Source organism: Carassius auratus, chromosome 26 (genome assembly GCF_003368295.1).
Source record: "Carassius auratus strain Wakin chromosome 26, ASM336829v1, whole genome shotgun sequence".
Lineage (NCBI taxonomy): Eukaryota > Metazoa > Chordata > Actinopteri > Cypriniformes > Cyprinidae > Carassius > Carassius auratus.
In genome coordinates this window covers 8,789,423-8,805,253 of record NC_039268.1, presented here as the reverse complement: position 1 = coordinate 8,805,253, position 15,831 = coordinate 8,789,423, and the positions used below count along the sequence as shown (strand labels likewise).

Genomic DNA, 15,831 nt, shown 5'->3' with positions numbered 1-15,831 from the left:
CGGGGAGACGACAGCTGGACACGGGGAGACAACAGGACACGGGACATCTACGGGACACGGGGCAACGTTCACGGGACACGGGGCTACATCAACGGGACACATGACAACATCAGCTGGGCACGGGGAGACAACATCTACTGGGCTCGGGGGGACAACAGGACACGGGGAGACAACGGCTGGACACTCGGGACTTCTGGGGACAGGGTCTGGGGACAAGACAGGACTGACGGGGACTTCTAGGATCCGGACAAGACTAGACAAATAATCTGAGAAGGCTTTAGCGGCTAGGATAATTGGCATCTCCTTACGAGATGAGACAGACTGTACTAGAGTCTTTGCTGCAGAATCGGCCGCGGCACTCTCCTCCGCTCTCACGACTGCAGACTTGCCTACAGCTCTCTTCTTTGCCGGCTCGGGCACGCCAGCGCTCACCGCTGCTGGCTCGGGCACGCTCACCGCTGCTGGCTCGGGCACGCCAGCTCTCTCCGCTGCTGGCACGGGCACGCCAGCTCTCACCGCTGCTGGCTCGGGCACGCTCACCGCTGCTGGCTCGGGCACGCTCACCGCTGCTGGCTCGGGCACGCTCACCGCTGCTGGCTCGGGCACGCTCACCGCTGCTGGCTCGGGCACGCTCACCGCTGCTGGCTCGGGCACGCTCACCGCTGCTGGCTCGGGCACGCTCACCGCTGCTGGCTCGGGCACGCTCACCGCTGCAGGAGGCGACAGAGTCGCAGGACCGAGAGACCCCTTCTTCCTCCTCTTCCTTCTAGGCCGCGGTGCAGAGGTCACCGCTGGGACAGAGACGGGTTGGGGAAGTTCGGTCTCGGGCAGGGCAGACTCTGACGCAGACGATTCCGAGGCTGACTCCCACGAAAACCGTCTCCCTCGCTTGTTGGGGAGACTGAAGGAAGTGGGGGGTGCCTCAGGATTCTGGGAGGAACTTGCCTGGTCCCCCAGGGTTGCCACGGCCAGGACACGACCCTCTGGAATCGTTGGCAGGTGGAGGGGACCTCTGTGGCTCCTCCTCTCGACCGCTTGCTCCGGAGCGACCTCCCCTGGTCCCCCGGAACACCACTAGGCGAGAGCCCTCGAAACCATCCCGCTTGCTGGCTGATGACATCCAGCATTGCCTCCTGTCTGCTGAGTTCCCTTTTGGTCGGTTCATTCTGTCAGGGTTTTGGTAAGGGAGGAACTCAAGTGCAGACAGGGATCGGGTTACACACAGGATTTATTAATACAAAAAGGGGAAAACAAAAACCCACGAGGGGGAAAACAAGGACTAGGGCAGATACAAAAATAACTAAACAGGACTGATTAGACAAGATAAACAAAGACTCAAAACTATAGAACACTAACTACAAATAAACACTCACGGTTACCAGGGTATAATCACAGGTGAGGAACAGTGAACCGACGCAAGACAGAGCACACTAGGAGATCTAAATAGGGATCTAAATAGGGATCTAAATAGGGGAACAATTAAGACACGACAGGTGGCACAGATAGCAATCACGACACGACTAGGTTAACAAGGGGGGCGGGGCAAGGGAACGAGACAACACAAGCACATGGCCCAAAGACAAGGCCATGTGCTTGTACACAAAACATGGGTCTGTCATGATCCTGCCTCAAGACTAGGGAAAAATCAAGGACACGAGGGCAGAATCATGACAGGATCTGGGTAAATCTCTCTGAGGGGATCATGGTTTGAAAGATCTTCAATAAGTTAGAATTACTCTGTAAAAGGTATAACCACCTTTTTTATGCCTCTCATTTTGCTTTCAGTCTTTTATTTATTTCATGTAAAAAATGTGTCTTTGTCCATGTAAGTAATATTTTACTTTGTGATTTTATGTTTCTGCTCACTAGGTAGCATACCTATTCAATTTATTTAAAAAACAAATGCAGTCTGTTTTCAGTAAATGTAATTGTATCACCATCAAGAATAATGTAATTATTCATTGATTTTATTAATAATGTAGCGTTCTTCCTGTAAGTCTGGATGATGATAAATTATAATATTATCTCTCTTATTGGCACAGGTGACATTTACTGTACAGTCTATCATCTGTTTTCCTATTTTTTTAGTACTTGTATCATGTCTATAATATCATCTTTAGTATCATGCTTTGGATGATATTATGTATATGTAAATTTCGTGTCCATGCGTAATACAAAGCGCATGTGTATGAATCTAAAATTTTCCACAATTTGGAATTTAAAAATAGAACTCTGCAAGATTTTCGCTCTTATATTGTTTAATAAATCTGCCATTTATGCCTATGTATATTTTATTTTTATAAGTGTCAACCATCCTTATCCCTAAAACCTTGGAGATTCTGTTCCTGATTCAAGGGGTGGTGAGATTAAATAATCACAACTTGTCTTTGGCATCATTAGCAAGGACTGTATGTATTATGACAACCTTCTTTATTTCTGTCCATAGATACTCTTTTATCCAAGGTCAGTAAATGAAGATGTCGATTGAACAAAATAAATCACAATCTATGGAAATAATCTGATCTTTGCAAGTGTATTTACTGCTGTGAGCCTGTGACACATCAGAAAACACTTTCTGTGGTTCAGAATAGCTTGGCAAATTCCACAGGAAACATTGAATCAGTGTTATTTGGGTCCTTAAAATAATGTTTTCGAGAGAACCCTAAACCTAAACCATTTTGGGAGTGAATTTACTGTAAAAATGCAAACTTATGAATTCAGTTAAAATGCATACCTTTGATACTTTGACCATATTGCTGTATATATTCTCAATATTTTTCAGTTGCACTTTATTTTACAGAGCCCTTGATACAGTGTAATTATACATTTGCTTAGTAATTAGGATAAACGGTAAGGATCAGGCTTTGGTTTATCTTTATATGGTTAGTTGATTGTACTTATGCAGAATTTATTGTTATTAGTATAGTATGCATATTTAACGTATAACAAGGACACTGTAAAATAAAGTGGTAACATTTTATTTTCACTAACAAAAAGATGCCAATTCAGTTTACATTTACAAGAAAAGTGTTAAACAAAAGTAGAATGTATTGGCAACATGTTACTGTAGTTCCTCTCTAAAGCATCTCTCTTTTACCATTGATGATACTGTTGTGAGATAGTCAACCCGAAATCTTATTGTACATGATTCATCAGTGCAGGATCTTCACCTCCTATGACTCAAAATATGAAAGTAATGTGTACATATTATTTATTTTATGAATGAGTATGTATTTAACATCTACATTCCTGAATGCTGCCTTTGTATCACATCAAAGAGAAATTAATCAAATGTGCAATGCTGCACAAAGCTGTTGTTGACAGTGTAGTTTGCCTTCTTGATAGGCTTTCATCCTGTGCATCTCACCTGGGAGTGATATTGTCTGGCTTCTAAGAGAAGCACAGAGCGTGAAATATTTCCATTTCCAGAGTGTGTGAACTCTGCAGATATATTTTCAAGCCACATCTGGGCTCTGTAATCACTGGCTTAGCAACCCATAGTGTGTAAACGGTAGATTGAATTTCACGCTGTTGTGCCATCTCTTTCTTTGCAAGCCATGAGCACTAGGTGTATTCTCTCGAGGTCCCCCACATGTTCCAACAAATCACAGAGCTGTATAAGTTAAAATTCATAGAGAAAAAAAATCATTGTTGATTATTTATAAGTATCAGTCTAATGCATGTCGATGTTCCAGTCAACATACAGCCAACGCAATATAGTACTGTACTGTATGAAAAAAAAGAATAGGAATTTCACAAATAATTACAAAGAATCTTCAAGTAACACACTGAAGACATGAAATTGAAGTTTTGTTGTATTTATATGTAAAACTTCACACATGAATTTAACAAGATGTAATTTAAAACCCCTTATGTACTTAACTAATAAAAAACATAATAAAAATAATAAGAAGAGAAGTAGTTCAATATTTCAACAACAAATGTGAAGTGTAACACATAGAAATCTGGGTTTGCCAATTTAAATTTTTTCACTGTTAAAAAGATGACTTGTACTTTTACACTTCGAAAAACTGTAAAAGTAACAGTGGCCTATTTTACATTAATATATCACATTAGGGCTATTACAGTTTTTCGTTGAATAGTAACAAAACCTACAGTTATCCAAACAACAGGTTTTTACCATAGGATTTTTACAGTATTTTACCGTTAAAAATAATTTACTTTGTTTTTTACAGTGTATGCAAAGAAGCTAAATTTCATGATGGGATAAGAGACCTGAAGAGGCCTGTGTAACAGATTTTATATGCAAGATGTGGGGCTTTCTGATTCAAATCACAGTAGATTAGGTCCATTTTTTTTAAAAGACTTATTTTCCATAATAAATTCATGTCTTATGGATGTATTTTTCTAATAATGCATAATGCAGACTTAGAGGATGTCAAATCAGGCTTCACCTGTCAAGTTAATTAAATACAAAATGGACACAAGTGTAACAGCCCTGTGTTTTAATTGAACGGAACTTAAAACAGGCAACCTCAGCTCTAGAATAGTCTGACTTCATCTCCTCCTGTATAATTCAGTAGAGGAGATATTATGTTGTGTGACAGCACTGGTGCTTGTAGCAGTCTCAATTCAGAAACCTCACTCTTGTTAGAAACACCCTAACAAGTTTACTTAACCTCCTTTACAATACCCACGCTCACAACAACTGCATTTCCTATTTTACAGGGGTCTGAAATTGTTTTGTTGTTTCATTAGCCAACTATTCTAATTTTAATTGAAGGTTAAATTAACAACTTTGATATTTAATCTAATACAATTTCACAGACTGTTTTTCAAAATAATATTAATAAACCTCAAAACTGTTTCAGCTGAATAATTCTTTTGACATTCAGATAAAATTACAAAATAAAGAAGAGTCTAGCCACTAGGATGAGTTTTGTGCAATAAAATAAAATAAAATAAAATAAAATAAAATAAAATAAAATAAAATAAAATAAAATAAAATTAAATTAAATTAAATAAAAACATTCATTGCCAACAGATGGCAGCAAATCCCACTCTAATGACACTGGTTGCAATAACGTTCATCTTTATGACTAACATCCACTGTGAGGGAGCTTTGATATGCATCATAAATATAGTGTGCGCTTAAAAATAAAAAAATAAATGCCGTGATTCACTGAGATATAACAGTACACTGCAACTTTCTCGGAGGATGTTAACTACAGTTTTGCCCTAAATCGTGTCCTTGATCTTTTTGGGTATGAATTACTACATCTAACTGATATTTCCAAATATGTATCGTTCTAGTATGGAGCCAGGCCTAATGTCTTCAAGACTGGGTCTCAGAACTGCATTAATCAGGAGTTATTAATATTTCTCTGCATAGTCTGATACTTTGTTCAAATGTGTTTGAGTGATTAACCAGTTTGTTAAAACTTTACATCGAAACCAATGTGTCACTTACTCTTTGTTACTGTGGTAACATGTTCCAAAAAGGAATCTGCTAAAAGTAGCACCCTCATTAATCTGAAATGACATCATGTCATTCTGTGTAAATCTTTATATATAAAAATACACTGTGTTCTGTGTTATCAAAAATGCATTTCATTTAAAGTGAAATCAGGATTCCAGTTAAGCTATTCTTTCTTTCTTTCCTCATCTCTTCTCTTTGAGTTGATTGAGGGTCAGAAAAGTTCAATTCTGTTCCTCTCTTTTCTACAACTTCTTTTTCTTCACCTTCTGCCCTCCAATCTTTGAAGCTTCAACTCCACTCATATTCTATCTCATATAATGAAAGGTGAGAGACTGAGAGAGTAAAAGAGAGAAAAAGATATGGAAACCTTGATAGTGTGCCCACTAGGGTCTTCTCTGAGGTTATAGGTCATTTAATATAAATCTGAGCCTGTTATATTTCCCAGCACATCGCTTTTCTTTCTTTCTCTCGTTCTTGTACTTTATATGCTTATGAGATTTTTAATTTCTGCCTTGTCTTTTGATTCTGAAAATGACATTCTAAAAATTCGAAAATCAACAAAAGGCTTATACCTAAGAATCCCTATTATGATTAGCTATTTATTGCGGGTACATAGTGTTGGGTTTATAATCTATTACACAACAATAGTTTCGAAACATTCCATATTAAAATGTATAAAATACAGTAAAAGTGTTCTAATAGAAAAAATATTTAATTATGCTGGGTTATGTATGTATGGTTATTCTTAAGATTTATCGCAAATCAAAACCTTTCAAAATCAAGATTTGCATGGCTTTAGGTTATATGCCAGTGAGGACAGATTAAATGGCCTGTGACTCTGATTAGAAAAAAAGAGAACAATACAATAAAAGTTAGTTAATGCGCTCTGAGTCGAGCTGATGGTGCACGAGGCTTGTCTCTACACCACCCCCCCTCCCACCCAACTGTTCTCTGCTCTTGTCTGATGCTGAGAGACAGTTATGCAAAGCTTGTAGATGCTGTGAGAAGGAAAGAAGTGGGAGAGGTCATATACCGGTGTCTGCCACCGATGGGGTTTTGGGGACTGTCAGATTCAATGCCTTGCTCTCTCATTCATAGTCCTGTGTGAGAACCAACGTCTGCCGGGGCACCAGTGTGTGATGAATCTGTTTGCAATTCATGCAGCTGCAAACTGCAGCACACTCTTAAAACATATTTACTCTGAGGGCCGGTTAAATTTTTCCAGTCAGTAACATCAAGCAGTACAATAGTGTGTGAAATAATCGTTATGATAAGCAGGTTTTTGTTTAATTATCACATGGGATTACACTTTATTAGACAGAGAATGTATTTTATTGTATTCCATACTCTTTCCATAATATTGTTTTCTCCAGTTAAATAGCCAGTGCACAAATCAAGAACAGTTTACAAGCGAAAACAGTCTAAATCAGTTCTTAACAAAAATGTTGGTGGCTGTGTGAGGACAAGGAGATGGACTTTCAGTGGATCCATTGGTGAGCATGTGAGGTAATGCAAAATTTCTCCAAATCAGTTCCGATAAACAGACTTACAGTATCTACATCTTGGATCATCATAGTTTTAAAATAGCAGTTGGCTAAATAGGTAAATAATGAAATCACACCAGTAGATTTGAACTGAAATGTTGAACTGTGTTCTTGGGACAAGAGTCAGGTTGGAAACAATTGTAACATTGATATCAGGATGAAGTTGTTACATGTGATCTCATTAATTTATACAGTTCATTAATTGGAACTTCATTATTGATGATTTCATTTGTAACTTTCCATTGATTTTTTTTTTTTTCTGGGAGATTTATCTTTCTTTTTTGCTTGAGATGTATAGAAAAAACAGGTTCCAATTGTGTCAATTTATTCTAGATTGTATCAACATGTTTTAAGTGCACTGAATATTTTCCCCTAAGCAATAAGGCTGAAAATATTAAATAGCTTTTTGTAGTCAAGACTTCAAGGTGTTTATAGTAACTGACTTCCAAAAATAAATGTACCCTGACAACCAGACCTGGTTGGCGGCTAACCTTACAGTATAACGGACTACATCATCTGGACTTCAGGGACATTGGGTCGTGAACAACATGGCTTCAAATGCACTGCTCAGTGGCACAGTAGTGACATGAATCATGAATTAAACTTCACAGTGTTTAGAACAGCGACCTTCAGGTTATCCGTTCCCGTCTTTAACCTCTAAAATAAATTAACGAGAGGAATGTAATACCTAAGATTTAGTGCACCGATCAGAAACACCTGATGATGCATACTCTTATTTATAAATCCTCACTGAACCAAATAATGATCCATGAAGAACACTAATAAAAGAGGGTTTAAATCTCCCCTCGGATTCAATACTTTAAATGTAAATTTTACAAGCATCATGTCGCGCTTGCAGCATATTATCCACAGAAAGTGAGTGAAATAATTCCTGCAGCTAGCGTGTATCCAGATGGCGTCTTTACGCATAATGTCAGAGCGCGCGCCAGTTTCGTAAATCGTTTATGTTTTGTTATGCATTGTGATTAGATTCCTCTTGGCTGAGATTGATATACCACAGAAAAAGACAGTTAATGGGTCACTGTTTAAGGATAATATGCTGATTATAGACAGGCTGCTTTGCATTGCATTTCGGTAACGAATTAGATTGAGAAATTAAAAGCAAGAGAGAGAGAGAGAGAGAGAGAGAGAGAGAGAGAGAGAGAGAGAGAGAGAGAGAGAAGGCGCGCAAGTGTTACCTACCTCTGCACACAGCTCGGATGCTGACAGACTAAAGTTTCGTCGGTTTGTGTGTGCAAGGACAACTTCCCATTGCAGGAATCATGCAGAATCAAAGATATTTTGGAATTCTACAACTTGGAATTTTGATATGGACATCATTTTGTATTAAAGGTAGGAGCCGCTGCTTTTTTGCTAAAGTAATTTGCGCAACTTAAACTGAATCGTAAAAGTGAACTCCGTGTGCATCAAGGTGCTTTTACTTTGGTGTTGTTGTAAGCTGTTACTTCTTGTTAGCTTGAAAACGTGGAGTATGACAAAATAGTTACTAATTTAAAGAGAGGTTTGATCATTTCACTGTATAAATATATGAGCATGTGTGTTTATCTTTGTGTATAGCTTGTAAGAGTGTCTGAGTGCGATTTACCTTGCAGCACCTCGACCCTTTAATACTCCATAACATCTGGCATGATCGCATTGACGCATGCTCATCACTGACAAAAATACCGCACAATATCCTTAGGTTTTCTCGCTATTACGCCAATGTGAGACGCGAGTAAACATGACAAGGACGTGATGAAAGAAATTCTTTATGACCTATAATTAAAGGGTATTATGGGTTAACTCATTGCATGAGTGTATGGGTATGCGCACGCATCAAGTGCATGTCTCTATGCTCGACTTACCTTCGGTACTTTCAATTACGCCTCTCACAATAAATCTGTGATGACCGAGGGGTGTTATTCCAAAACGACATTTAATATTGATTAGATCTAAAAAAAAATTCTTAGCGGACACAGAAAGTAGCCCTCAAAAGAAAGGAAAGTAGCCTATCAACCACTGCAAACACAAGTACAAACAAGTGAAATGTCCCATTATTAAATCAATACCCTTTCATCATCACTCAGCCAATCAAATTTGAGGAATGGAACATTTTTTAGTGGCAACATTAGCATTGGAACTGGAATTGCTCCTCTGAATAATAACCTGTCAAATAGAGAACTTGGTTTGTGACTTTTTGGATTAGTAACACGTTCCATTCCTGAAAATGGTCTCTTGGTCTCTTTAACTTCCCTTACAGCTGAAGCATGATTACATTTATTTGATTGATTTTGTCTGGACATTCACAAAATCAAAGGGGATCAATCTGGGGATTTCCATTCTAACCATTTAAGGTGCGGGATTCCCTTAAACTATTTATAGAGGTCAAACTAGATCACTGCCCTTAGTATTTCAACAAAATTACTTCAGTTTATGACTCTGGTCAGCTATGTGCCAATTAAGGTAATATTGTAGACTGAGTTGACAGATTTCTTTAAAAGGTAAAGTAAAATAGGTGAAACAAATGGCCTTGGATTCCTGGACCTCTGTTGTCTTTCAATAAAATAATAAGAAAATATGATATAATACATATTTTTAAGTCCCAAGGAAATTGACCATTGTTATTTTTTTATGGAATATTGCAGTGCACGTATATATCTGACTTATATATTTTCTTAATATATGTGCCCTCGTTATCAATAACTAATTCTTTTAAAAGCAATGAAAATACCAATGACGGTTTGCTGTTTTGACAGCAAAACAGGATAGATATTTTCTTTATGTTGGCGGAAATGTCATTATATCCTACATTCTGACAATATTCACAGCATACCCCTATCATGTAGGGTCCGAGTTAATACCATGACCTTAAAATCCCATAGACCAGCAGCTTACACTTTATTTGGGTGAGAGAAAATGGTCAGCATGTAGATTAGAGAAAGATATGGCAGTCATACTGTATGTTTTGCATCAGTAACGTACTGGAAATGAACAGCCTACACAAAACCCAGACCTGAACCCTACTGAACAGTGAGCCAGACCTTATCATCATGTCAGTTACGTAACTCACTGATTGTATCAATATTTACTTTAAAAGTAATGGCAAAAAAAAATATTCATCCTTCCCTTTGCTTCCACACTTCTAAGAAGCTTTTCCACTAGGTATTGGAAGAATGACGCAATGATTTGATTTATTCGGATGCAAGAGCATCATTGATATCAGGCACTGATGTTAAATAAAGGGGGCAGGGGCTTGACTGACAGCTGGTGTTCCAGTAAATTGCAACAGGGTTCATTGTGGTTCAAGTCTGACCTTCTACATCAAATCCAGTAAACTACTTCTATATAAACCTCACATTTGTGAACTGTGTTATTGCATGATGTTGCATTAAGTTTTGTTGGCCATGTATTTCATATGCCTAATCATATACTGTTTAATGTTGCCCAGCAACATAACTTTGCATATTAATTTGAGTAATATGTGCAGACACAGGTGTGAATATATCGGCTGTGGTTTCATGCATGGTGTATATCCAATCAGAATTTAGACTCACATTCAGATCTGTTATAATGCGAGTAACAATAAGCCTAAACAGACAGTTGTTTTAAAGGTGCCTGAAAGAGTTCTACACTAGTTTCCCAAAGATATTATATAGTGTTTTTGGATATACCTGGGCTTCGCAATCCTGATCCTGCAGATCTATTGTAGAGTTCAGTTAAAATCCAATACACCTTGTGACGAGTCAGCTGCCTCCTCCCTGATTATCACCGGCACCCCGTCCTAAATCGCCGCCCTTCACCAGGCTCCCGACTGGAGTGGGTGTGTGAGAGGAGGGGCGCTGGACGAGTCAGGGCTGGCGGCGTGTGATGGGGCACACCTGAAGGAAGTGGAGCCTCATTACCGCCGCTGTTTTAAAAGCCCAACGCGCCTCTCCTCAGGAGACCGGTCTCTTCCCCGTGCATGCACACTGGTGTCCTCGTGGGTCCAGGAAGGGTGCGTTGAGGGACTCCCGCGCCACCAAGACGTGAGCTGCCGGACCCGCGATCCGGATGGGAACCGCACCCGTATACACGGCCGACGGGCCAGGATGCCGGGCCGTCCATCCCCTACCAGCGCCGCGGCCGACGAGAGAGATGTGGCCGCTAGAGGAAGCCGCCGCCCCTCGCGCCCCGGACCAAGGAGGGGAGCGCGTGCGGCCGCCGGACTCCGCCCCTTACCTGGACCCTTCCTCGATGGAACACTGCCCGACCTACACATACCCCGCAGCACGACGAGGACACCAGATTCCCTGTTATTTTGGACACTTTCCCCCCTTTGGCCACTTTTATTCCCTTTGTTTTATGATTTCTGTTAATAAAAGCCTCTCCGAGGCCTGACGCCACGCCCACTGTGTCTGTCTTGTGCTCCTCCCGTGACACTGGTGGAGAATGCGGGCAAGGCGGAGCCTAGACAGCGCAGTTGGGAAACATCTGGTGACGTCACTCCCTCTCGCTTGCAAACGTTCATGAGAACCCAGACTGGGACGGAGGAAAACTGGGGACAGCCTCCCAGCCACAAAAAGGGTAAGTGACTTCTGTTATTGTCATTTTACCCTGTGGTTGGTTGAGGCTGTCACTAAAACCCGGTTTCTCTGTCCCTGTTCCGGTGCGCTGCGAGAGGGAGGACCGCCCGGAGAGGAATCCCCGCCCACTCCGACCGTTTGGAGCCTGGTTGAGGATGGTAGCACTCCCGTGTGGGCGGCGCCCTGATGACGGGGATGTCGCTTGGGAGGGGGAATGTGACGAGTCAGCTGCCTCCTCCCTGATTGTCACCGGCACCCCGTCCTAAATCGCCGTCCTTCACCAGGCTCCCGACTGGAGTGGGTGTGAGAGGAGGGGCGCTGGACGAGTCAGGGCTGGCGGCGTGTGATGGGGCACACCTGAAGGAAGTGGAGCCTCATTACCGCCGCTGGTTAAAAGCCCAACGCGCCTCTCCTCAGGAGACCGGTCTCTTCCCCGTGCATGCACACTGGTGTCCTCGTGGGTCCAGGAAGGGTGCGTTGAGGGACTCCCGCGCCACCAAGACGTGAGCTGCCGGACCCGCGATCCGGATGGGAACCGCACCCGTATACACGGCCGACGGGCCAGGATGCCGGGCCGTCCATCCCCTACCAGCGCCGCGGCCGACGAGAGAGATGTGGCCGCTAGAGGAAGCCGCCGCCCCTCGCGCCCCGGACCAAGGAGGGGAGCGCGTGCGGCCGCCGGACTCCGCCCCTTACCTGGACCCTTCCTCGATGGAACACTGCCCGACCTACACATACCCCGCAGCACGACGAGGACACCAGATTCCCTGTTATTTTGGACACTTTCCCCCTTTGGCCACTTTTATTCCCTTTGTTTTATGATTTCTGTTAATAAAAGCCTCTCCGAGGCCTGACGCCACGCCCACTGTGTCTGTCTTGTGCTCCTCCCGTGACAACCTAATGATCAAGTCTTCCACAAAACTTGTAATTAATTACATTAAATTGATTATTAGTTCCATGCACATCTGATTTGCCATTTACTTTTGAAAAGATGGTGGTCTGTTAATATGATATTTTGGTTTTCAGCTTGCCCCATATGTGAAGTGAAAAACAGAAAAAAGACGTACCCTGGTGTTGGATTTACTTTCACTCTGAAATTGCTAGTAAATTAGTAAATTACACAAAAACAGGTTTTCATACTTTCCCTTATTACTTAGAACTATAATTGTATTACAGTACAGATGAGACATTATAAGATAGAGAAGAATAGAGAGTGTGGTGTTTTTTTTTAAGTGCATTAACAGCAATAAGTGACATTTTTATGTGATGAAGTTGGGAAGAAGGAAAAGATTTGGCAGAGCCATTTTGTGCTCATCCAGTCACTTCTGTATGCAATCATCACTTCAATCATCAAGCCAGCAGCAAATGGCAGGCAGCAGAGTGAGACAAAGCGAGGTGTAACATGCTCTCTTGGGGTTGCTGAAGACCAAATGCACATTTTCAAAGGTTGATTGTGCATATAAGAAAAAAAGCATCGCAGCAGTCAGTCAAGAAAGGACAGATTTAGTTTGCCTAATATTGTAGAGGTACCCAAACATTTTCATTCTAGGTATAGTATTTATCCTCTTTTCACAAACACACATACAGACACTACTTTGAGGAATATTTATTTCAAAATGTACCATTTGATATCCATCACAAAATACTAAATTACTGCTACATCTGGTTGTGGAAAGAAAGGCAGAAAATCCAATAGTGAGTAAATAACAGAGGTTTATTATACTCAAGTACTCGTAAATGACAATAGACAGCTTCACTGGACAAAGCAAAGACAAGTGAAGTCAGGCTCTGAAGCAGGCAGGCAGGCTGAGGATACCACCGCTCAGGACAGCGACACAGGGATGCAATGAGCGAAAAAAACCGGTGGGATCCAGGAATCCAGAACGAAGAGTGAAGACCAGGAAGCACTGATACTAATTGGGGCCTCCTGTCGGAGACCACGTCCATCAGAAGGCCATGTAAATGAAAGACTTGATCTACGACAGCCGCCGCGGTCTCCTTGGCAGAAGGTAATTTGGGCAAGGGAATGAAATGAACCATTTTCGAGAATCTGTCCACCATGGTCAAACGACCGTCTTGCCCTGGGAGGGCGGTAAAAAAAATCTAGAGTGATGTGTGACCAGGGTCTCGAAGGATCAGACAGTGGCTGTAATAACCCATCTGGGAAGCGATTGGAAGTCTTACCCATGGCACAAACCGAACACGCCAAAACAAACTCCTGGATGTTGCGAGCCATACCAGGACACAAGAAACATTGCTTAACCAAAAACTAGCAACTAGACAAGCTACATTGGAACCATGACCCCATCGTATGACATTGGAGATAACTCCCTCAGGCACAAATAATCGACCCGGTGGACCACCGGTAGGAGGCGTTACCCCTTCTAAGGCCATCATGACCTTCGATTCGATCTCCCATCGAAGTGTGGAGATGACTAGCCTCTCGGGAAAAATATAATCAGGATTAGACGGCTTTCGGAATGGTCAAAAACATGTGATAAACCATCGGGTTTGATGTTCTTAGAACCTGGGCGGTACGAAAAAGAAAAATCAAAACGTCAGAAAAAAAAAAAAAGAGCCCACCGAGCCTGCCTAGAGTTGAGTCTTTTAGCAGATCTGATGCATTCCAGATTCATATGATCGGTCCATACTACAAAAGGAACACAGGACCCTGTTTGGCTGTTCCTCCTGATGATCCATACGTTGGTTGCTGGTCATGAGGTATTCCTGAAGCTCTGCCATTCTCACTGGATCCATCAATGGTCAGATCGTTCTGTTATGTCTGGTTGCGGAAAGAAAGGCAGAGAATCTAATAGCGGGTAAATAACAGAGGTTTATTATACTCATGTACTCGTAAATGACAATAGACAGCTTCACTGGACAAAGCAAAGACAAGTGAAGTCGGGCTCTGAAGCAGGCAGGCAGGCTGAGGAGACCACCGCTCAGGACAGCGACGCAGGGATGCAATGAGCGAAACAAACCGGCGGGATCCAGGAATCCTGAACGAAGAGTGAAGACCAGGAAGCACATGAACAGCCGGAACCCCAGACACACTGAAATGATCTGACAACACGGCTGGGTGAGAGACAGGTTTAAATAGCCCCGGTGATGAGTGTAGCAGGTGGCAGTGATCAGGGTGATAGGTAATCAGTAACCATGCCTCCAACACAACCGCACGCACAGAAAAGGTGAGACAGTGAATTCATGAACCGTGACAATTACCAGTTTGCTACTTAGAATAACAAGTTAAACACTAGATTTAGAGAGTAATTATAATATACAAATACTTTAAATTTACTTTGATATAATGCTACATTTACCAAAAAAAAAAAGTTTACAACATAAAATGTTTTACATGTAATATTGTTATGTGACATCTATTTAACGCTGTGTTATCATTAATTAATTATTAATAAAAACAATTTGAAAGTTAGGTCTGGCTTTCAATTTTACTGTAATGTTGAATTTTCATAATTACTTATATTCAGAGAAAAATATGTATCTCAGTCATTTTGTTATTGACGAGGGCTGTTAGACCTCTGAGGCTTCGATCTGAATTGCCTAGTATGTGCAACGTCCGTGCACGCATCCGTAGACGAGCGCAAGTTTATTCTCCCACTTTAATAGCATTTATAGCTCCTAACAGGCTGTGTTTCTCTCTACAAACAATGAAGCGATTTTCCCCCCTTTTGTTGAGAAATATAATGTAGCGATTCAGTATCGATTAGTAAAAGTCGCCTGGCAGCACTGACAAGTTTATGAGCTTCTGAATGTAGAGGGTTTTGACACAGTAGTTAACCAGAAAAATAAAAAATTGGATGTCATGCCGAAAAGGTTTCTGAATCCTGCTATAGAGGCATCAGTGTCAGTATTTGGTATTATTGACACTGGACTTCATTAGTAAAAAGATAAATACATTTTTAAACTATATTGTTTCTACTATTCTACTATTGATGATTACAACAACTGTAATGTTAGGTTATTATGATTAATTACAGAAATCTGGGTGATTAAATAATTTTTTTCTTTAATAAATGGACAACCCTGCTTCTACCACCTTATCTAGATGCTACAGGTGGATAGTTAAAGTTACTTTAGCTAATATTTCAATGTGTGACATTATTCAGGCACTAGAAAACAGAGAGCATGGTAACTAAAGATTAGTAACTTTCCAGGGTGTTCTGCTTCACCAATATACTCTCTTCCCTCCGCCACCTTTAGCCCAGTACTGACATTACTGAATGAATTTATGGGAAAGCGTGCTTTAAAAAAAGTCTAAATATTT

General features: G+C 41.3%; 1 protein-coding gene across 1 annotated transcript in view; it reads left to right on the top strand.

Moving 5' to 3' along the window:
* The first annotated feature begins 8,177 nt into the window (after positions 1-8,177).
* Positions 8,178-15,831, top strand: part of chrna8 (cholinergic receptor, nicotinic, alpha 8) — an 87,806-nt gene continuing 80,152 nt past the window's right edge. Inside the window, exon 1 of the mRNA XM_026204049.1 lies at positions 8,178-8,337. Coding sequence (XP_026059834.1) covers positions 8,268-8,337 — 70 coding nt within the window. The 5' untranslated portion in view covers positions 8,178-8,267. The remainder of the gene's footprint in view (positions 8,338-15,831) is intronic.